This window comes from Podarcis bocagei, assembly GCF_964188305.1.
Source record: "Podarcis bocagei genome assembly, chromosome: 5".
NCBI classification, from domain to species: domain Eukaryota; kingdom Metazoa; phylum Chordata; class Lepidosauria; order Squamata; family Lacertidae; genus Podarcis; species Podarcis bocagei.
The window spans coordinates 94651471-94675738 of NC_138129.1; the positions used below are offsets into that span (position 1 = coordinate 94651471).

The following is a 24268-nucleotide window of genomic DNA, read 5'->3' on the forward strand; positions in this document are numbered from 1 at the left end:
ATGTGCATCTTGTGGAGCGAATGAAGGATGTGCAGCTATCCCAGAAGCCAGAACAGCAAGAGGGATTGCTGCTTTCACTGCACAGCGATCCCTCTTGCTGTTCTGGCTTCTGAGATTCAGAATATTTTTTTTCTTGTTTTCCTCCTCCAAAAACTAGGTGTGTCTTGTGGTCTGGTGCGTCTTATAGAGCGAAAAATACGGTAAAATCCTGGATAATGCCACAGACAGGCAAATCTGAATGGCTAAAGGATATATTTTCAGCAGTCCTCTCTTGTACAATCTGAACTCAAACATGTTTAAGTCCTGGAGCTTTGGCTGCAACCCTGTCACAGAATGCACACAGGATGCCAGAATTTCCAGAATGGTGCCTTCTCTCACCAGATCATGGCCTCCAAGAACCTGGTCTGCAAATTCCTTCTGTTACTAACAAGGATTGAAGGACTGCTGCTTAATGCAGTCAACCACAGCACTCCGAACATCACATCACCCTTTCTGGCTCAGCTTCAGAGAAGGGTGTTTCTGGCCATCTAGGCTGAATGAGTGCACCATGCAACTGTTAAGTCATGAGCTCCACTGAAGACAATTCAGCTTGGTGAATATTCCGTGCTCCTTCTACAGCCTTCAGCCTTCCTTCCTTGTCTTTCCATTAGTCAACACAGAGCTGCACGGTTTTAGAGTGATTGCCTATAATCTTTACAGTTAGTTTTCCATATGGCCCAACACAAGGGAACTAAATATATTCCATTCAGGACTGTAAAAGACGGTAAATTTTATTGAGCTAGCTGGTTATCATAGAAGGGGAGAGTTGGAAGGGTCATGTTCTGGAAGGTTTCAGTTTTCAACTCTTATCAGGCAGATAGTTGCTGCCTTGCCAGACATCTTTGGGAGAGGAAGAGGTTAAGGAGTGAACCCTGCAGAAATCTGGAGCGGAGTCCCTAAGACATTTGGATGACGTCTTGTGCGCCTCCTTCTGGCAACTCCTGCAAACAAGCTAGTGCCAAATGTATTGCTCTGCTTTACTTTGGACCACATCAGTGAGGCCGAGAGTGGGGTCTTGTCTTCTGGACAGCCCAGGACCTCCATACACACTGTCCAGGCTTGTACCCTAGAGAGGTCACTTCAGTGCTGCTAATGCAGCAGCAGCAGCAGCAGCAGCAGCAGCAGCAGCAGCAGCAGCAGCATAATAATAATAATAATAATAATAATAATAATAATAATAATACCCCGGCCATCTGACTGGGTTTCCCCAGCAACTCTGGCCGGCTTCCATCAAAATATTAAAATATAATAGTCCTTCAGATATTAAAAGCTTCCCTAAACAGGGCTGCCCTCAGATAACTTCTAAAAGTCTGGTAGTTGTTTTTTCCTTTGACATCTGGTGGGAGGGTGTTCCACAGGGCGGGCGCCACTACCGAGAAGGCCCTCTGCTTGGTTCCTTGCAACTTCACTTCTTGCAGTGAGGGAACCACCAGAAGGCCCTCGGAGCTGGACCTCAGTGTCCGGGCTGAACGATGGGGGTGGAGACGCTCCTTCAGGTATACTGGGCCACGGCTGTTTAGGGCTTTAAAGGTCAACACCAACACTTTGAATTGTGCTTGGAAACGTACTGGGAAACGTGACGGGAGGCAGCAGTGACAAGTTACCGGTCTCTGCAGCCACAGCAGACGCTGTGATTCTCTTGCAGTTTGACTTCACCCCTGGAGGCGCACTCCATTGTCACTCGAGACAGATGGATGCCAACAGCTATGCAATGCTACTCACCAGAGGTGGGGAATCTGTGGCTCTCCAGATGTTGTGGGACTACAGTTCCTATCATCCCTGTTCATTGGTCAAGCTAGCTGGGGCTGACGGGAACAAATCTGGAAGGCTGCAGGTTCTCACCTTCTTGCTATTAAGTCCCAATGAGCTTGACAGGGCTTATTCCCATGCAAGCATGCTGAGGACCACAGCCCTAAATTGCTTAATGAACATTGCATAATCAGAACTTCTTCTAATATGACGAACCATCTTGCTGCTGCAAGCTGACTTATTTTCAGAGAGTTTACATAAATGCCTCATAAATGTGCTGAAAAACACATCCACCCATCAGATGCCAGAAGGTGTTCTAAGCAGGTGCAGATGAAACAATTGAGCAGGGTCCTTCCTTGCTTGGAGGATTTCTGCTCATGTACACCTGTATGCATATAGAACGCCTTCTGACATCTGTTCAACACAGAGATGTGGAGGGAGTGTGGCAGAAGTGGGCCTGCCTAGACCTCGTGGCGCTGTGAGCTCTTCAAGGTCTTTCAACACACAGAAGGATTTGTGTGAATCTTTTATGGAGTCAGGCCCCCTGGCACATTGACCCAGTAACATTTATTCTGTATGACAGTGGGCTTCTACGATCTCAGATCCCAAGGTGCTTTGAACCGGAGGGGGCAGATGGAACTGGGATCCTCTGCATACAAAACATTTGCTCTATCAGTAATCCAAAGCCTCTCATACTTTATTGCGAATCTCTCTGTCCTTCAGAACCGATAGCGTAATAACTGCACGTAGTAGCTAAAAATTACCGTTTTTTCCCGTCTATAAAAGACGCCCCCATCTATAAGACACCCCCTATTTGGGGGGACTCAGATTTAAGAAAACGGGGGAGATGTAGCTGTGTATAAGACGCCCCCTAATTTTTGATATTATTTTTAAGGGGGAAAACCTAGTCTTATACACGGAAAAATACGGCATTTGCAAGAGCTTAATTCCAGAGATTCCTCCTCCATTACATTAAAGCCGGCATAGGCAAACTCAGCCCTCCAGATGTTTTGGGACTACAACTCCCATCATCCCTGACTGCTGCTCCTGCTAGCTAGGGATGATGGGAGTTGTAGTCCCGAAACATCTGGAGGGCCGAGTTTGCCTATGCCTGCATTACTGTAACTACATTTTTATCTCCAGGAGTTATATTAAAGATGACCACTGTGTGTCTCCTATGCTGAAAAGGGATCCCCTTAGCTTTCAGGCTCACTTTAGTTACACTGACATTACATACATTCCTCTCCTATAACAGCCATGCTTCCATTGCAGAGTATCGCACCTTGTGTGGCAGGTAAGTATTTGGTAGTGTGCAAGCAGACCAGTACTTAATGGTTTGTGAGCATTCGGTAGCCATAAAAAAAACAAATAGTCCTTCCTTCCCCCCCCCCCAATACGGTCAGCCACCTGCACTCCCATCCCATGCTAATGCGTCCCCCATTTCTCACTGACCAGCAGCCCATAAAGGAAAGAAGGGTTTGTTCTACCTTATAAGCAACTTTGGAGGGACATCTCTTCCCGAGGCCTAGTGGTGGGGACATGAGAGTCAGCATTTCATACATCTCAGTGTAATGGATGCGGCCACTGGTCATGGAGGGGAAAGAGGACAACGGGAAGGGGGGGAAGATGCAGAGGAACGAAAGGAAGAAAAACAAGGCATTCCCAGAGACCCCAAAAATGCCCCCAAACAAAACAGAACACAGGGAACAGAAGAGAGAAAAGAACAGACAAAACAGGAAAAGAACAGGAAACCCATTAATCAATGCAAATCATACATGGCAGCCTGTGCTGATGTGGATTTATATCGCCCCTCACACAGATCCAAGAATGGCACCGGCGTGTTTTGCCAGCCTTCCCATACACATTGGTTGGCGTTGGTGTCTTATAGCCGGTTTTCCCTTGCAGGTGTCGTGCCATCGCCCCACCTCGTTCCCAGGGCTGTGTGCAAGTGGTATATAAATCAAGATACACAACACTCCAACAAAGGGTTATTCAGGATATGGTGGTGCAGACGTCAGAGAATGAGCAGGACCTAAGCTGTTGGCAGGGCCTGCGTTCTTCCCCACCAAGTCCTGCCCTGAGATTCACGTTGTGGCATAACCCGTGGCTGAAGTGGCATGTACCGCCCGCCTCTGGCAGTGCCTATGCAACCGGAAAGCATCACCTTGCATAGGAGGGTAGTGAACCAAGCTCAAAGGAATGTGTTTCTTTTGCTTCCATCCAGCCCTGGGGATGGAGAACTTTCCCACCATGCGCTGGTGCAAAGGCATGCTAAGTGGCTAAGAAAAGAAAAGCAGGAAGAAAATTCTACATGCCATGCTCTTCCCGCCCCCTGGTTCTTTCTCACATGCGGCTTCAAGTTTCACCTGGTTGGAGTTTAAAGAGTCTCGGCAGAGGCAGCTGTTTTGGCCTTCTGAGGTTCAGGGTTCATTTGCGCTCCCCGCATTCTAAAGTAACCATAAAGGACACCCCCTGGCTATCTGAAGAAGTGTGCGTGCACACAAAAGCTTATACCAAGAAGAAGAGGAGTTTGGATTTGATATCCCGCTTATTCACTACCCTAAGGAGTCTCCAAGCGGCTAACACTCTCCTTTCCCTTCCTCCCCCACAACAAACACTCTGTGAGGTGAGTGAAGCTGAGAGACTTCAGAGAAGTGTGACTAGCCCAAGGTCACCCAGCAGCTGCATGTGGAGGAGCAGAGACGCGAACCTGGTTCACCAGATTACGAGTCCACCGCTCTTAACCACTACACCACACTGGCTCTCAAGTTTGCTCCAAGAACAAACTTAGTTGGTCTCTAAGGTGCTACTGGACAATTTTTGATTTTTTCATATATTTTGACTGTGCCAGACCAACAAGGCTACCTACTTGAATCTACTCCCTGGCTAGTACTCCCTATTTTGTAACTTTCTCATTGCAGTTTCTCACCAGCCAATGCATAAAGAGCTTCATGGAGAACAGCTACGTGGACTGAGAATCCAGTAGAAAAGGCACAACTACTGACTTGCGGGCTTTGTTTGGAATCTTTAAGCTCCTCCTCATCTTCCTGGGGAAAAGTGTCACTTGCCCTGGGCTAGTTGTTGTTCAACATCTCTATAAACGACTTGGATGAAGGAATTGAGAAGATGCTCAACAAATTTGTGGATGACACCACAAATGGGAGGTGCATCAATACCACAGAAGACAGAATCAGGACACGATATGTACTCAACAGATTGAAGGACTGAGCCCAACCTAACAATAGGGACAAATGTAAGGTTCTGCACTTAGACAGGAAAAAACAGATGCACAAATATAGGATGGGGACATCTGGCTTACTAGTAGTACATGTGTAAAGGATCTAGGGGTCTTGGTGGACCACAAGCTTAACATGAGGCAACAGTGTGATGCAGCAGCAAAAAAAACCTAATGCTATTCTAGGTTGTATCAACAGAAGTCTAGTGTCCAGATCAAGAGAAATAATAGTACCATGCTATTCTGCCTTGGTCAGAGCACACCTGGAGTATGGTGTTCAGTTCTGGGCACCACAATTTAAGAAGGATATTGTGCAGAGGAAGGCAACCAAGATGATCAAAGGTCTAGAAACCAAGCCTTATGCAGAATGGTTGAGGCAGTTGGGTATGGTTTTTCCCCAGGAGACTGAGAGAAGATGTGATAGCCATCTTCAAATATCTAAATGGCTGTCACATGGAAGAGGGAACATGATTGGTTTTTTCCTGCTCTGGAGAGTAGGACCTGAACCAATGGCTTCAAGTTACAAGAAAGGAGATTCTGACTAAGCGTCAGGAAGAACTTTCTGACTGTAGAAGCTGTTTGACAGTACAACAGACTTCCTTGGAAGGTGGTATACTCTCCTTCCATGGATGTTTTAAAGCAGAGGTTGGATGGCCATCTGTCATGGATGCTTCAGTTGATATTCTTGCATTGCAGGGGCTTGAATTGATGACTCTCAGGGTCCTTTGAAACTCTACAATGCTGTGGTTCTGTGGTTCTAAGTATGGGGATCAGTGGAGAAGAAGAATAAAGACCACTTCTCCATATTCTCATCATGGATGCTCTTACTAGCTTGCAGATGAGACAGACAGACAGATAGATAGATAGAGAAAGAAAGAATAATACAGGAGAAAACTATCCCAAGGTGCTTAGAAAGGGCTTCTCAAAGTGGAAAGCTAGGCATTTCTCCTTTGTTCCCAGAAAGAGACACTGGGAATTTCTGCTACTGGGAACTTGCCTCCTACTTCCTAAGTCAGGTCTTTGAATTTGCTCCAAAGGCCTTCCTTTTATCTTTGAACTAAACAAATATGAGCACATTAAGAGCTACATCTACATTAACTGTATTATTTGTAGAGGTCATTCGTTGTTGGTTAGTCATTTAGTCATGTCCGACTCTTCGTGACCCCATGGACCAGAGCACGCCAGGCACGCCTGTCTTCCACTGCCTCCCATAGCTTGGTCAAACTCATGTTCGTAGCTTCGAGAACACTGTCCAACCATCTCGTCCTCTGTCGTCCCCTTCTCCTTGTGCCCTCCATCTTTCCCAACATCAGGGTCTTTTCCAGGGAGTCTTCTCCTCTCATGAGGTGGCCAAAGTATTGGAGCCTCAGCTTCAGGATCTGTCCTTCCAGTGAGCACTCAGGGCTGATTTCCTTCAGAATGGATAGGTTTGATCTTCTTGCAGTCCATGGGACTCTCAAGTCTCTTAATTTCTTGTTTTCTTGTTTTTTGTTTGTCTTGTACTTGATCATTTGCATGCTGTTCTCTCAGTTTCCTCATAATGTCCAACTTCCCCCATTTTATTTAACATGTCTAGGCTGTTCTTCTGGTGGCTTGTGCATCATGAAAACAGTTTTTACGGGAACTTCTACATTCGAGGGGGGCTTCACTTGTTGATGTTTTTATCCAAGGACAGGCCTTGAAATGCTCTCCCTCCCTAAAAACTGCTAGTTTCAAAGTAAGGCAGATACTTTCGAATCTGATTTACTTCTCCCTCCCCCAGATATTAGGTCTGTAGCCCTGAGCGAAACATTTCAAACTGGGAATTATATATAATTTTGTGGTGAGCAATGAACTAAATCATAGCTCTGAGACCTTGCAGTAAAAACTTGTGAGAAACAGAAGGACAGGACATTGTGGGGACTGAGATGGCAAACGACCGTGGAACAAGTGAAGTTGAAATCCAAGGGCAATTGGATTTTCATGACTATAGAAAAACAGGAAGTATTTGGATAAAAGCCTTTTTCTTCCAAAATGGTAGAATGACCGCTCCCCGCTTAAAACGGGGGGCGCCCTTTGCGTGGACGGCCGCAGCCCTAGATCTGGAGTGGCCCCATCAGCATAGGCTTGGCTTTGCCTTCCCTCAGGTGGGATACCTGGAGGTCCCCGCCTCCCTCAGTCAGTTGTCCAATCCCACCTGGGGGAAGCGTTGCCAAGGAGACCAGGCCAGGTAGGGGGAGGGATTACCTGCCCACACAATAGAATCCTCACTTGGCTCCAGAGCTTGTCCCACCATACCCACCCTCAGTTAATGTCTTCTTTTGCAGGCTAACTTTTCTTCATAGGTTTTGCAGGTTAACTTTTCTTCACAGGTATGTGGGCGCTGCTACGTTAAGGTTGCTGTTAAAGGGCCGGAAAGGAATTTCCCTGCATTGGCAGGTTTCGCCTTTCCCGTAGCAAAACGTCACAACTTTGGCGGTATCAGGCCTTGGGCGGAATCCTTTAGTCCACCTTCCTCTTTGCGGCGGCGATACCAGGGTTCCCCGTTAAAGGGGCTTCTGAAGGGAGGCTTTGACCGTATGCCGAAAGGTCGTCATTGCTCTCCCCTGCAGTGGCGGCTATCTCTGCTTGAACATACGTTCTCCAGAGCCGGCCCATCCCCCCCCCACTGGATAACCCTGAAGCTCCCTAGGTCCCCGGCTGGGGACTGGGGAGGGAGAACGCCCAATGCCTGAGCCAAGGTCTACCCACATTTGAAATTTAATAAAGTTGTGGCCAATTTAATCCCATAGCACGTTGTCTTGAGTCGTTCTTCCACATGACGGGGGGGACCGCTCGGGATCTGGAGACTCTGCCTGTCCACGCAAAAGCCAAATGCCAGTGAAAATCTGGCCAAGCCTTGGTCCTGTACACAGTAAATGCTACACAGGTAACTGTCAACTTGCCCAATGATCTTTTGATGGCTGTAACCGATTGTTCTTGCTGTTGCTGCCAAGTTGGGAGAAAACCTACATGATTTCTATTTTCTCTCCATGATCAAAAGGCAGTTCTGTAAACTCACTATGGGTTGTGAGTGTCAACCATGGAATGCAGTAAGTTCTAATGCTTTCTGAAACTGAACTGCATGAGTACAGAAAGGCAACAAAAGATTTGATTTAGCTATGAAAGATGCGTTTTAAGACCCAGGCATCTGGTGCAAGAAGAGAATACGGGCTGGTACTACATGTTCTTTCCTCGCCGAGGGAAGCAGTGCAAGAACGATGAAGGACGATCCTAAACATTAACGTATTGCAAAGATGCATTGCTGTAATTTGTAAAGCATATTGCCCCATGAGCGGCGATTTCTGTGCTTTCTCAAAGGCAAGGTTTCTCATAACCATGTCTCTTGAAGCAGCTCTTTATTAAAAGGGACACACTGAAGTAGAAGCCTATTTGTTCCGAATGTGATGGAACGATTGTACTGTACCTGTGGCAGATTTCAGACCAAGGAAAGAGTGAAATATGTCTCGGACAAGGGCTTCCTAAACAAACCTCAACATTACTGGGTGATGTGTCAAGTGAACGGAAGATGCTGTTTCTTAGACATCTTTAGCCCTAGAATGCAATGGTGAGGAGGACTTAAAAGCAAAAGGAAACAAAGAATGACTGGTTTGTTTACTTTTTAGGGCTGCGAAGGGGCTCCATTTCACTGCTCAACAGTATTAAGGCAGCTGTTTATACCAGACAAAATTTGGTAACCATTTGCCATTGATACCAGTGCCAAAAGTTGTTGCTTTAGCTTATACACTGCAGCTTATGTCTTATTTTAGACAAAATGATTCACCCTAGCACATGTGTAATAAGATACCATTGATACCAGGAAAATAATCAGTGACGTATTTATGTGGAGGCTGAACACTTGCTAAACTTACAGAGTTAATTATTCTGTAAGGTTAACCCATCTTGGCTGTCATTTGTTAAATCACAATAGAAATCATTGGGAGTGGGTTTCAAGAATGCGTTTTGGAACTGGCAAAGGAATAACGCACAAATCTGAGGTTCTTTTGCAGCTTCTCTTATGGAGATGACAACTTAGATTGCGTTTTTATTTATTTATTTTGAAGCTTACTCAAATACAAGTGATGGAACAAACTTTAACCCTAGTCCTCATCAAGAAATACAAGTGATCAGAGCTTGTAATTTGCAAAAATATAAGAACAGTCTAAATGCTTTCAAACAATCTGTCAGGTCAAAAAAATAAGAATTTGGTGTGTGTGTGTGTGTGTGTGTGTAGGGAAAATAGAGATAACCACAATGGGCAATGCTTTCAAATAAACATTCATTAGGGCCTAGGTCTTACTGAGATGGCAATCTGCATCACTTCAGACTGCATGGGAGATAGAATGTTCTTTCATACCAAAAAATAAATTAAAAAATCCTTCCACATAGAAAATTAAATATTTGGGGCAAGGGTTCTTCTAGATTAGGCTTCTGTCATCTGACACGCTAGTTTTCTTTGTTGAGTGGGGTTTTAAAACTTTTTGGCTGAGGAGTAGTCAGCCCTCAGGGTACAGCAGATGTCACCAAGAGCTGGGCATAAATCAGGATGTTGAGTCTGGCAAACTGAATAGCACTCTTAGGAGATACATCGTGAACCCCAATGGCTTTACTCTGGAGGGTCAGAAACAGTGCAGGATTCGATAACCAGAGCTCCTGTGCTTAAAACTGTAACACCTTCAGAACCGAGTCTCTGGTGACAACATCTTTCTCCCCATGTCCTCCTCGCTTTGCTTTTTGTCCCTCAACCCCTTGTCTCGCATTTTCTTCTGCATTTTTTTGTAGCCGCACTGGTTAAAGAGCAGTTAAAGATGTGTCATCAGAGAGGGCTCTGATCCGAGAAGCAAATGTCGTGCTTCCCGGGTGTATTATCCATGCGCAGGAGACACAACCCACAAAAGAAAAGAAAGGAAGGAAAACCTTTAGAGGACCAGAATGAATTTGCAGCTTAGGCAGACAAAGCCTTCTCCCCGCCCCCCATCCCTTCCTGGCCCCAACAGCTGCTGGTTCTGAAAGGGTGTGGATCTCTTTAAACTCAGGTTAAAGCAATGCCTGATGAGGAGCAGTGGTGGCAGAGCAGAGGGTCGGGAAGGAGGGGTTTAACGGGATGTTCCCATTGCCGGGTTGTGGCTGGGGATCGGGAGGCAAACCTTGTACGCCACCCTGTAGGGGCAGTTCTCTCCCAGGCCCAGAGGAGGCGAGATCACCCGTACTAATGTGTACATATCCTTATACAGGATCCTGCCACTGGAAAGGAAGCACAGGTGCGTTAATAGGGCTGCTCAGGAAACGGGGAAGAGGATGCAAGTGCAAAACTAACTGATGGCACCAGAGATGTGCAACTTTCCCCTTCCATCTCCAGCTCGGAAAAAGCTCTGAGCGGCCTGTGGAAAAGATAGCTACTGCTCTCACTGGGAAGGTTGGTTCTACAGTGTTGGATCCCATCCCATTTGTCAACAAAGTGAGTACGAAAGGGTCAGAGTTGTCTCGATCTGAGGCTGAGAAAAGATGCAGCAGTCTGCCATTACCTAGCAGATCTTAGCACATATACAGACCCTTATCAATGGATAAGCCAGAAGAGTTTTCCAAAGCTGGTTATTTAAATAAAGTCAACACACTTTATTATTATTATTATTTTTAAAAAATAAATAAATTCTTGAGGTGCTAAATCGGTTTTGTTCCCATTTTCCAAAAGCGGAAAGTTTTGTGAGGAAATGTAAACAAGTTGCTCAGAGTTGCACCGTGAGAAGTATGAGACTGAACCAGACTTCCGGTTGGTTGCCTGATTAATGGCAGACGGGAGCTCTTTCAGCTGAAAGAGCCCCGGCGCTTTGAAGATTGGGGTGACGGCGAGCGTGGCACGGAACCCCAGAAAAACCTCAGATTGTATGTTCTGAGGACCTGGTGTTCCGGCGGGTGTCCTGAGTGACTCTGCAGGCCAAATCACTGGCACAAGAAAAAGCTTTTTTGAGATGTGCGAGGAGGAGATCCCCACCCTTTCCACTTTTCACAGTGAAATCTGACTTTAATCTTCTCATTCTCTTCCCATTCCTTCGACAGTTTTCCTATCTGGCAAATGATGCATTTGCTTCTCTGTGGGAAACTATAGGAGAGGTTTGAATAAGTTCACAATGGAGCTCCTATTTAATCCTGTTTCCCTACTTTGGCCTGTTTCTCACCGAGGAGATAAATCTGTGCCCTGATTCTCATGCAAAAAACTGCCCACACAAATATATCTGTATCTGACCAGACAGAAAGCCAGAATATCAGGAAGAAAACTAGGCTACAGAGCCCTTCTCGCTGATATGCTAGTTTTGAATGCAGACATACATTTTGTGTATGTGGAGACACAGTCAGGGGACATGTTACAGCCCCAAGGCAATTGTATCACCCCAGAGAGAACCAGATTTCCAGCCACGGGTTGAAGAACTGGCCTATTGCGGCTTGCGAGGTGCAGAACCTGTGGTCTCAACTCCCATCAGCCCCTGCCAACGTAGACAATGGTCAGGGAGGATGGAAATTTGGCCGCAGGCTCCTCACCCCTGTTTGCTGTTTCTTAAAATTACCACTTTAATTGAGAAACGCAATCATTGCATTGTTTTTTTAAATAGACCGATTAAGCAAATGCGTGCCAAACATGAAGGCAGATATCCAATAATCCTGACTTCTCACAGCAATGCCAACTTTTAAAAAGAGAGTCTTAGCAAAGTACAAGAATGCTAGGGCAATAGCTGTAGGAAATTCAGAGTCTGAGGGGGCAAGGTAAGAAAAGTTAAACCAATTTTATATTTACTCTAAGGTTACCAGATTTTTTTTCAATGAATCCAGGGACATTTTTCAACTTTTGCATGGGGACTGATTTGTAAATATCCCTGGGAAACGGGGACGTCTGGTAACCTTAATTTACACCCCGATTACCCCTCCCCCAAGAAAAAGCCAATTTTTATTTCCCCTTTTGTTTAAACCCTAACTAATCCTATCAACTCCTTAATTGTTCAAGAAAATTTGACATTCCTGCTCAAAATGAGCTTGCGCCATGAAAAGAACAGTCTGATGCTACCATAGCTGTCAATTTTCAGATTTGAAAATAAGGGATCAGCAGCCTCACCTGTCCCGGAGACAGTCTACGGGATATCTAACAATCCGGGATAGCAGTGGGAAACGGCGCTGGAATAAGGGAATTTCCCGCAAAAAAAAGGGAAGGTTGCCAGCTATGGATGCTACTAAAAGCAGATAAAGAGTTCAGAAGAGTAGATATGCTTGCCTGTGGGACCTTAAATACAAATATGTTTATTCCTAACTTTTCACAAGTTATTTCAGGGGCGGGAAACAGAATAAAGCTGGTGGGCTGGGTTCTGAGCTCCCCCAGGAAAGCCCTGCTGCGACTGGCGCTCTCAAGTAGAGCAGATCCCTGCCCAAAGTGGGGTTTGCAGTTGGTGCCCATTGCAGCCATTGAATTGAGTGCAGGCATTCCCAGTTGGGTCTGCAAATGCTACCAATCAGCTACTATGATGTTATCTATGACATCACATATGATGTCACGTGTGGGACAGGTGGGTGTGGCTTAGGAGCCTTGCCGCACCTGATTTAGGCATATGGACTGGAGGTTCCCCATGGCTGTGCTATTTGATAAGTAGGCTCTTGCCAATGGGTACCCAATGCCACAATATTTGTTTACTTATTTAAAAACATTTTTAGATTGGTCTAAAAATATGCCTGCCCAAATTGCCTATGCAAAGTGCTTCCCATTACTGAAATATTCTGCTTTAAAAAAACAAAAACAAAACACCACCACAAGAAAACAAAGTTTTCAGACATGCATTTTTTGTACACATCTTAATTCAAAATGCACATTTTTATACCCACTTGAGCCTAAAATACAAATTTTGGCACTTTCTTGAGACTAAATATTTGAAGAAGTGTAAAAACCAAAGGATAGCTGCATTCCAATTAATGAATTAGTTCAGGAAATGTAAATCGGGTCAGTTTACTTTTAAAGGTGGGCTCAATAATCCTTCATTTTGTGTGATGGGTTTTGCTGGTATTTACCACTTCAGGCTGATGGTAAGGGACCATATGTTTGAATGATCCTCCATAATAATAATATAGCCACATACACAAATGTAGCGTATTAAGGCAATAGTTCCTGATATTCTAGATTTCTATGTGCAGAAATCTTTTATATATGGGGACATTTAAAAGGTACAACCTCCAATGTGTATGGCAAAGTGGAATAGCCTAATGAGAGCTACAGTCTTGAGAATTTTTCCTGACTCTGTGTTTCAGCTCTGATTTCAAAGGTGATAATCAATATCAACTGCTCTTTATAACCCATATTCTGTGTTACATTCAAGGCTTGACATCAGGCATATCCAAAGTTCATTTCAGGGGCCACCGGTCAGTTTATTCCGGCCCCTGTGGCAGTTCATTTCCTGGGGTAAAATCCTAAAAAAAACCCTCAACAACTTGGCCCTCGCAGCCCTTCACTTCATCCAATCTGGCCCTCTTTGAAAAAAGATCAGACACCACTGTTTTACGTCATTGCAAAGGAAGAAAGAACTATGGCTGAAAAAATACAAAAGGTCACGCACCATTAACTAATAATATCAGGATAACAGCAAACTAGCTGAATTCAGGTAAAACAATAAAACTAGGTTTCAGGTAGGCAAAGGCAGATTCACGGCAATTAGGGAGATTCCAGAATTGCAAGAGCTCCAGAGAGGACCCATCGCTTTTCTAGAGATGTGAACATTCACTCTGATTTTAAAAGGACTGGGATCTCAGGGTGGTCCAAGCCAATTCTTGGAGAAAGATCAACATAAAAATGCTTTCAAGTTCTCTGATGGGAAATCTGAGGCCTCAAAAGCTTACTTGTGGTGGCAAACAAATGTCAACGCCAGTTCAGGCTAAGTACTATCCTACTGGGACACTGGGGTCAGGCAAGTATGTTGAAACACCCATGGGAAACATTCTAGAAAACATTATTTTTTGAAGCATGCCTGAAACTTTTTTTTGGGGGGGGGGATGAGGGGAGTAGTGAAGACCACTAACCAGAGGGTGGCCACTCAGATGTGGAAGTATTTGCAAGGAGTTGTTTGCAACCTCCATGCTGCGGACCCAAAAAGATGCCACAATAAAAGCAAAAAAATTATAATTTCAAACAATCTTGCACACACCAGAGCTCTGATCACACCACGCCTCATCCTCGGTGCGCTAATATAGGATATTTGTTTGCCATTCACATCAGGCATGTTTGCCGCAAGAAACATGGGTGCATCTCTGGCAGACCCAACTGCTTCATGAAATGGGAAACTGCTCTTTTTTCACGGGATTCCCAGAGGCAGCTCACAAAACCATTACTATAGGACTCACAAAAATGCAGAAAACCCTGACCTTAGAAAATATTAATAAATAGAACCGGAGCTTTAACCCTTAATTCAGACCAGCTCAAACTCTGCATTGTTTGGGTAAGCAAAACGTCTTCCAATGCAACTTCTAGGGGGCTTCTCATAGGCACATTTGGAGCCTGAAGGGTTAATTCCCTCCCATCCTGTTTGTCTTGGGCATCATTTCTAAACAGATTTTGCAGAGGGCTTAAAAACAGGGGGTGCCTACATACCACGCAGCTCTGTCATACTCTGCCCAAATCCGGACAAATTCGTCAAGGTGATGCGGTCCCAAGATGGAGGAATCTCGAGTCAGGTATTCAAAATTGTCCATGATGACAGCCACAAAGAGATTGAGCATCTTAAGTAGGGAGGAAACAAGAAGAACGTGTAACAAGGAGAGTCTGGAGAGAAATTGGCACAGTTCACATTTCAGTGCAAACCTACTTAATTTATAAGTCCCCACACAAAATGCGGCCATCCTTTGAAATTCATATTTCATAATTCATTTTGTGATGCAATCAAAGCATTCATTGGGGAAACATGTGGTTAAATTCCATATATTAGTGAAAACGGCATAGAGAAAGGTATGTTATTAGGGGAAATCGCCTGCAAAAAACTGTGTGCATTGAGGGAAAGTTGCAAATAAACACGTGTCTGTTGGGAGAAACGCGAACTAGGATCCCGACCTATTTTCACAAGACCCTTAAAAAAAACTACACAAACCAATGTGGAAATACTACAATCCAAGTTTTAAGTTTGGAAAGATGAGGAACTGAGAGAAACCAAAATTGACAGGCTCATCCATCCAACAAGAGAAAGAGGACAGGGGTAAGCAGAAGAGAGCAGAAGGGAATATAAATAGATAGAGAAAAAGAGAGAAAAATACTGCCAAGCAGGTTTCTGCATGTGGCACAATGACAGCGAAATCCTCTCTCTCTCTGTTCCATGTGGAGGATCCTTCTGGATTCCATTAGGGGCAAAGGGGAAGGGAAGTGGGACTCACCAAAAAGGAGCAGAAGAAGATAAAGGAGACAAAGTATACGTATGCCAGATTTGTGCCACATCGCTCGTTCTCGTTCTGCCCAGATGTTGCTGTGGTGTCCGACTCACATCCTTTCCCTTCCAGGCATGAAAGCATGATCTCCTGCCACGCCTCCCCTGTAGCACTCCTGCACGCAGAACAAACACATCTTCCAAGTTTACTGCTTCATTCACCAAATCCCTCGCAATTAATTGCTTCTTGCATCAGCCAACCTCTGCCACATCGGAGCAGACTGTGATTTGATTCCAGCAGTACCGTATTTTCCGCTCCATAAGATGCACCTGACCATAAGACGCACCTAGTTTTTAGAGGACGAAAGGGGGAAAGCCCCGTTTGTGTGTGGGGGGGTCAGCTCAAAGTTGTGTAGCTTCTTTTGCAAAGGGGAAAAGCCCCTTTTTTGAGGATCAGCTCAAAGTTGTTGAGCTTACTTTGCAAAGGGAAAAAATCCTGTTTTTATGGGGTTCAACTCAACGTAAAATTGAGCATAGGATGTCATTATCCTGGGAGTCATTTTGGACTCACAGCTGTCCATGGAGGCACAGGTCAAATCTGTGTCCAGGGCAGCTGTTTACCAGCTCCATCTGGTACGTAGGCTGAGACCCTATCTGCCCACGAACTGTCTCGCCAGAGTGGTGCATGCTCTGGTTATCTCCCGCTTGGACTACTGCAATGCGCTCTACGTGGGGCTACCTTTGAAGGTGACTCGGAAACTACAACTAATCCAGAATGCGGCAGCTAGACTGGTGACTGGGGGCGGCCGCCGAGACCATATAACACCGCTCTTGAAAGACCTACATTGGCTCCCAGTACATTTCCGAGCACAATTCAAAGTGTTGGTGCTGACCTTTAAAGCCCTAAACGGCCTCGGTCCTGTATACCTGAAGGAGCGTCTCCACCCTCATCATTCTGCCCAGACGCTGAGGTCCAGCGCCGAGGGCCTTCTGGCGGTTCCCTCATTGCGAGAAGCAAAGCTACAGGGAACCAGGCAGAGGGCCTTCTCGGTAGTGGCGCCCGCACTGTGGAATGCCCTTCCAGCAGATGTCAAAGCAATAAACAACTACCTGACATTCAGAAGACATCTTAAGGCAGCCCTGTTCAGGGAAGTTTTTAACGTGTGATATTTTATTGTATTTTTGGTTTTTATGGAAGCCGCCCAGAGTGGCTGGGGAGGCCCAGCCAGATGGGCGGGGTATAAATAAATAAATAAATAAATAAATAAATAATAATAATAATAATGTCATTATTAACTTACTGATTTGATTACATTCCATTAAAAAGGCGAGAGGGAGGACACTTAACATAATGGATAATTAGAGCCATGGGGGGGTGTGTGTGCATGGGATGCTAATTATATGTAGTTGTGGTCATTCTAGCAGGATAGCTGTGTCTCCAGCTTTGTCAATGAAAAGTTTTACCATGTGTGGGCATTAAGGTAAAAAAAATGATAAAGGACTCCTGGATGGTTAAGTCCAGTCAAAGGCAACTATGGGGATGTGGCGCTCATCTCGCTTTCAGGCCGAGGGAGGCGGCATTTGTCCACAGACAGCTTTCCGGGTCATGTGGCCAGCAGGACTAAACTGCTTCTGGTGCAACGGGACACCGTGACGGAAGCCAGAGCACACAGAAACGCCATTTACCTTCCCGCCACAGTGGTACCTATTTATCTACTTGCACTGGCGTGCTTTCGAACTGTTAGGTTGGCAGGAGCTGGGAGAGAACAACGGGAGCTCACTCCGCCATGGGGATTTGAACCACCAACCTTCTGATTCGCAAGCCCAAGAGGCTCAGTGGTTTAGGCCACATCGCCACCCGCGTTAACTAGAGTCAAAAGTTAGGAAGTGACTACAGCTGCAAACTCATTAGGAGATCCAAATTCTTGTAAATCCTGCCTGCTAGTTCAGCTAGAACAAACAATACACATTGTCCACAAAGCCCTTTGGGGTCAAACTGTCCTTTCTAGGTAACAACAACAACAACAACAACAACAACAACAACAACACTTTATTATTTATACCCTGCCCATCTGGCTGAGCTTCCCCAGCCACTCTGGGCAGCTCCCAGTCGAGTGTTAAAAACAATACAGCATTAAATATTAAAAACTTCCTAAACAGGGCTGACTTCAGATGTCTTTTAAAGAGAAGATAGCTGCTTATTTCCTTCACATCTAGTGGGAGGGCGTTCCACAGAGAGGGCACCACTACTGAGAAGGCCTTCTGTCTGGTTCCCTGTAACCTCACTTCTTGCAATGAGGGAACCGCCAGAAGGCCCTTGGCGCTGGATCTCAGTGTCCGGGCTGAACGATGGGGGTGGAGATGCTCCTTCAGGTATACTGGACCGAGGCCGTTTAGGGCTTTAAAGGTCAGCACCAACACTTTGAATTGTGCTCGGAAACGTACTGGGAGCCAATGCAGATCTCTCAGGACTGGTGTTATGTGGTCCTGGCAGCCACTCCCAGTCACCAGTCTAGCTGCCGCATTCTGGATTAATTGCAGTTTCCGAGTCACCTTCAAAGGTAGCCCCACGCAGATCACATAGCAGTTGTCCAAGCAGGAGATAACCAGAGCATGCACCACTCTGGAGAGACAGTCTGCGGTCAGGGAGGGTCTCAGCCTGCGTACCAGATGGAGCTAGTAGACAGCCGCCCTGGACACAGAATTAACCTGCGCCTCCATGGACACCTGTGAGTCCAAAATGGTAAGCTGCCCAAAGGGGAACTTTACTGACGCCCTCCTTCAGCTTGGCAGCAAGTAGGCGGGTAGTCAATTATTTGTCAGAACAGCTTCCAAAAACCTTTTGAAATCATACTAGTAAAGGTAATGTTTTAACCTAAAACATTGGAATGAACCCTTGTATATGAGTGTCAAAAGTCCGTTTACCTGAATAGAAGCATTAGTGAGCCCAGAAAGCTGCGGAAATTGTTGTGGCGATTAATGTGGCTTTCTTCATCTAGTTTGATATTCCCAAAAACCTGAAGGCACAGAGAAATGAAAACCCAGTGGAGAAGATTTGACACCCACAAATAGAGCAATCTCCCAGTTGGGTTAATACGAAGTGTACAAAGTCCTGACTACCTCTTTATTTTACTTCCTCCAAAGTCCCATGGCACTAGGGCAAGGGAGATAATTGTAGATGGAGGAAGAGAGGTTTGTGTCTTTTTGCAGCCAGAGACATGAAAGGCAGCGTGAAAATGCCATCACTGCTAACGGTGTATTCACTTATGCTACTTTTGTCTCTGGTTAACAGGTTTTCGTAGGGTGCCAGAAACCTGCAAAGTCTCTTTGACTTGCAGCAAACATGGGGCAATGGAAATATGCATTAATTCCATGGAAAGGAAAGCCTCTTGCAAACTGTTTGCCGCTCAAGGGAGGGTTTGCTCCAGATCATGCTAATTGGCAAGCAGTCCTTCACATGAAAAGTAGAGTAAATTCTATACTCCTTTTTTTGTTTTTAAAGGGGCAATCTTTCATTTAGTCTGCATGGCTGAATACCAGATTGAACAACTCAGGGTCAGACGACAAATGAAACTGCTCTGCAGGTATAATCATCATCATCATCATCATCATCATTTATTATTTCTACCCCACGCATCTGGCTGGATTTCCCCAACCACTCTGGGTAGCTCCCAACAGAATATTAAAAACACAATAAAACATCAAACATTAAAAACTCCCCTAAACAGGGCTGCCTTCAGATGTCTTCTAAAAGTCAGATAGTTGTTTATTTCCTTGACATCTGATGGGAACCAGGCAGAGGGCCTTCTCGGTAGTGGCGCCCGCCTTGTGGAACACCCTCCCATCAGATGTCAAGGAAATAAGCAACTATCTGACTTTTAGGAGACATCTGAAGGCAGCCCTGTTTAGGGAAGTTTTTAATGATTGATGTTTTATTGTGTTTTTAATATTCTGTTGGGAGCCGCCCAGAGTGGCTGGAGAAACCCAGCCAGATGGGTGGGGTATAAATAATAAAGTATTATTATTATTATTATTATTATTATTATTATTATTACTATTACAGTGGTACCTCGGGTTACAAACACCTCAGGTTACAAATACTTTGGGTTACATACTCCGCTAACCTGGAAGTAGTACCTTGGGTAAAGAACCAAAATTGTGCAGCGGTGGCACGGCAGCAGCAGGAGGCCCCATTAGCTAAAGTGGTACCTCAGGTTAAGAACAGTTTCAGGTTAAGAACGGACCTCTGGAATGAATTAAGTACATAACCAGAGGTACCACTGTATCATCATCATCAATTGAGCACCTAATGGTAACTATCATTGTTATTATTCATGATCAATATGTTCTGTCCTCAAACCTCATAAACAGCCTCTAGCTCAGGGGTCTGCAACCCGCGGCTCCGGAGCTGCATGTGGCTCTTTTACACCTTTGCCGCAGCTCCGGGGCAGATACTAGCGAGGGGAGGAGGCACATTGTGCACCCCGACACTCCCCACTGTGGCGGGCGCTGTACTGGCTGTGACGTCGCATGGGGGCAGTGCGTGCATTAGTCACGCACTGTCCCGACGTCACCTTCCCGCCGGCTGTCAGATCGGACATTAAGGTAAGAAACAATATATGCAGTGTTATATTTGTTCTAAATGTCGCAATGGTTTTGCGGCTCCCAGGTTTTTTTTCTTCAGAAACGGGTCCAAGTGGCTCTTTTTGTCTTAAAGGTTGCAGACCCCTGCTCTAGCTCCTTTACCTGCCAGACACAGAGTCTTAGGTCTTTCAGGTGGTGCCTTACCTGCATCCCAATGATGGCATAAATGAAGAAGAGCATTGCAATCAGGAGACAGACGTAGGGGAGGGCCTGAAAGATGCAGACAATGAAAGGTTTTGTTGTATTAAATGCACATCATTTATTCAAAATATCTTGTATTTTTGCAAGCTGGCTGCAAAAAGACAATGTTAAACAACATTGAGGTGCTCAAGTTGTTTAACACCGGCATTTTTTTTTTTTAATAAAAAAACCATTCAAATAATAAGCTCAAGCAAACAAAAAGGCAAGCATTTTGTTTTCCTTTGAAATCTGGTGAGTTAGCTCACTTTCAGAGTTACTTGGAGCTACAGCAAAATGGTGGCTTTTATTGTTATTAATATTTATTGCATTTATATCCCAACTTTCCTCCAAATAACTCAAGGTGGCATATACAGTCATACCTTGGTTTTTGAACAGCTTAGTTCTCAAATGTTTTGGCTCCTGAACGCTGCAAATCTGGAAGTGAGGGTTCCAGTTTGCAAACTATTTTTGGAAGCTGAACGTCCAACGTGGCTTCTGCAACTTCTGATTGGCTACAGGAGCTTCCTGCAGCCAATCAGAAGCCATGCTTAGGTTTGATGAAGCCCTAAGCTACTGAAGGTAATGGGGCCCTTTATATGTCCAGCTGTTTTTTGTGTTGAATATATGCTATATGGCAATTTACAGACCTACGGTAATAGGTATCTAAAGCCATTTGCACATGCAGAATGTCGAAACCCTATACATAGAAATGAGTAAACCAGGGATATTTTAGGGAGCAGGCTAGCAGGCGGGGCCCACTATTTACATCATAGGAGCCAACACAACACAAAACACTGTTGCTGTATGCTAGTTTTATTTTATTTGTTTTTTATCTTATATTTTGGAAATGTACAAATTTTAAATTTGGGGGGGGGGCCAAGAAAGTGGGGCCCTAAGCTATAGCTTGTTTAGTTTATACGTAAATCCGGCACTGTATAGGAACAGCTCCTCTCCTCCCAAAACATGCGCTTAGCGGATGATGGATTCTTTGGTTTGCAGCACGGACCACCTTTAGAGCAAAAGGTGCCCTGAGAAGTTGTATATCAAGTCTGAGTTTTTAATTCACAAATCTTGGGAAGGAGATGAGCAGTCAGCCATTTTTTTACCTTGAAGGACTGCACAAAAGTCCACAGCAGAATGCGGATGGTGTAACCTTGGCGAAGCAATTTGATGAGACGGGCAGCCCGGAACAACTTCAGAAAGCTCATGTTGAAGCTGCTGGTATTGACCAGCTTTCAAATAGACACAGAGAGAAAGAGAGATGGAGAGAGATCAAACAGTTTAAACAAAAGCAAGCCAAAAAGCATCACACCTATCTCTGTGCCCTGAATTCCAATAATAATAATAATAATAATAATAATAATAATAATAATAATAATACTTTATTATTTATATCCCGCCCATCTGGCTGGGTTTCCTTAGCCACTCTGGCCGGCTTCCAACAGAAGATCAAAAATACACTACCTTAAAACACCAGTCATTAAAAACTTCCCCTCAAAGGAGGAGCAATAGAAAGGAGGAGAATTTCACCTTGCTGTCCGTCAAGATAATTTCTGTAATGCTGCCAATCACGGTGATGAAATCAAAGATGTTCCAGGTGTCGCGGAAATAATTCTGAGGGAAGATCGGGGGGAGGGGGAAGAATAAACCATGGTGTGAACATCCAAGTAACAGCAAATATAGGGTGAGTCCTTTAAAAGAGGCCCCATGGATAAAGAGTACACATGTTCCGTGGGGCCACTTGTAAAAGATTCACCCTGTACGAAGAAAAGCTGAAACCAATCCCATGAACAAGGGACAGCATACATTTGTATGAGGTACAGTCACCATAACTGGTTTATATTTATTGATGGAATTCACATTCTTGGTGGGTTTGCTCTCATTCTAGTTGGTGGAACAGGCGCCTCCTGTTCTATCCTGTAGACCCACATCAAAGAGGGGCATAGCACAACATTCACCCCAAAACTAAGGGTCAGAATGGATATGCCACCCTTTTTTGCCAAAGCAACATAAGGTTGGCACAGAAATGGAAACAAGAAGAATTACCAACGAAAGAAGAGTGGCAAATGAAATTAATGGACTATGCAGAATTAGACAAATTAACAGGAAGACTTCAAAACCTGCGGGACCAGAGATTCTTAGAAGACTGGAGTAAATATTTGAACTATCTAAAAAGCAATTGTAATAAACAGATTACGCTAGTAGGACTGCAAGAAGTTCTGTAAGGAGGATTATGTGAAATATTGCAAGGAAGATTATTAAGAGAATTATTACTTAATGATAATTAAAAGTAATAGAGAAATTAAGAAATGCAGAATAAGTGCTAAAGAACGGAAAATCTTCAGAGGTTGTTGATGGAAGTCTAAAATATTGTGTAAGGTAAGAATTTATGTTAAATGATTGTTGGAAATGATATGTTTAAAAAATCAATAAAAATGTGTGTGTGTATGGCAACATAAGGAATTTAATTTGGGGGGATTAGTAGGATTTATAAAGAGAAATGCAAAGCTTAATATCAAATATCTTTTTAGGGGGGGAGGTCGAAAACTAAAACATTGATCTACATACACTAAGAACATAGGGATAAAAGAGAAAAAAGAAAAGAAGGAAAAAAGAGACAGAAATAAAGAAGAAAAAATAGACAAGAGATTACAGGAATCTCTTAAAACAGGCTTCCTCAGCCTCAGTCCTCCAGATGTTTTGAGACTACAATTCCCATCATCCCTGACCACTGGTCCTGCTAGCTAAGGATCATGGGAGTTGTAGGCCAAAAACATCTGGAGGGCCGAGATTGAGGAAGCCTGTCTTAAAACAAAGCTGGGATTTTTATTGAGATCCTACAGATCCCAGGTCAACACTGTCAGACCACATACATTCTCATTCACAGATTCCAGTAACTAAACACATGTCAAATATATTGCACAATGGATCATAAACATAACTTGCTCTCCAGGGACCTCATGAAATATATCCCTCCAGAATCTGGCATCCAGTTTGTAGGATACTGTCAGGAAACTGACATCAGAGCAACAGGCGAAGGAGAGGCTCTCTGATTCTGCAGGGGAAGGAACAAGCGCTAGGGGGAGACGCAGCTTGATGGAGGGGGAAGGAAATCAGCGTAACACCAAGGAGCCAGGAGAGCAAATGGGAGAAGAGGTGGAAGGGCTCCGGGATTCTTCCTTGGAAGTCAGTGAGGAGAGCCCTGGTCCTCCACTACCCACGCCCTCCTTGCGCAGGAGACTCCCACGCAATGAGAGGCGGAGACAATTGGGAGTCAAACAACTCTTATGCTGGCAACGGTTTAAGAAACGCCCACAGACAGACTCTGCGAGCGACTGAGGCAGCCACGCTGAGATGGGCTGTGCAGTCAGGACGGTTTAACCCAGGCAGCCAAGCTCCAAAAGGGGACAGTTTACGCACGAGTAACTCCAAACCGCTACAGATACCCAGGGAGCAAAGACGAGCCACATCTGTCATAGCTTTCCTTCAAACTTCTGGGAACTTGGGCAAGTTGGAGAAACGCTACTTAACTAACTCGATAAAAACAATTGATATGATCCAGCAGTGCAGGGCATTTTTATTTGATGCAAATCACCATCACCAAAAAGCTCATCGCCCCACCCCCTACAAACTCTGTTACTCACCAGAAAGCCAAAAGCTATAATTTTCAGGACACATTCCAGTGAGAAAACCATGGTAAAAGCAATGTTCAGGTACTTCAGAGCTAGTTCATAGGTGTAGGGAGCAGAATAGTACTGCGAAGAGAAAGAGAGAAGGAAAAGAAGAGTCAGAATATCCTGGGTCCCACTTGTATTAAAACAATCACCCAAGAGGTTATATTTTCCCATGTGTAATTTGGATGCAAAATTCAGTTAGCAACTAAAGCAAAACAAAACTCCACACATCTCGGATAAATCAAGTGAAACATCCACATATAGAGTTCTCTGATTTGGAATAACAATGCCCAGCTTCTACAGAACTGGTTTGTTTGAACATCTTGTTGAGACATTGAGTATGAGCAGTT

At 44.6% G+C, this 24268-nt stretch overlaps 1 protein-coding gene across 1 annotated transcript in view; it reads right to left on the reverse strand.

Moving 5' to 3' along the window:
- Positions 1–24268, reverse strand: part of CACNA1E (calcium voltage-gated channel subunit alpha1 E) — a 497143-nt gene that overhangs the window by 29884 nt on the left and 442991 nt on the right. Inside the window, 8 exon segments of the mRNA XM_081194559.1 lie at positions 3276–3372; positions 14658–14785; positions 15431–15596; positions 18346–18437; positions 20209–20274; positions 21351–21476; positions 21775–21858; positions 23889–23999. Of these exon segments, the coding sequence (XP_081050685.1) occupies positions 3276–3372; positions 14658–14785; positions 15431–15596; positions 18346–18437; positions 20209–20274; positions 21351–21476; positions 21775–21858; positions 23889–23999 (870 nt within the window).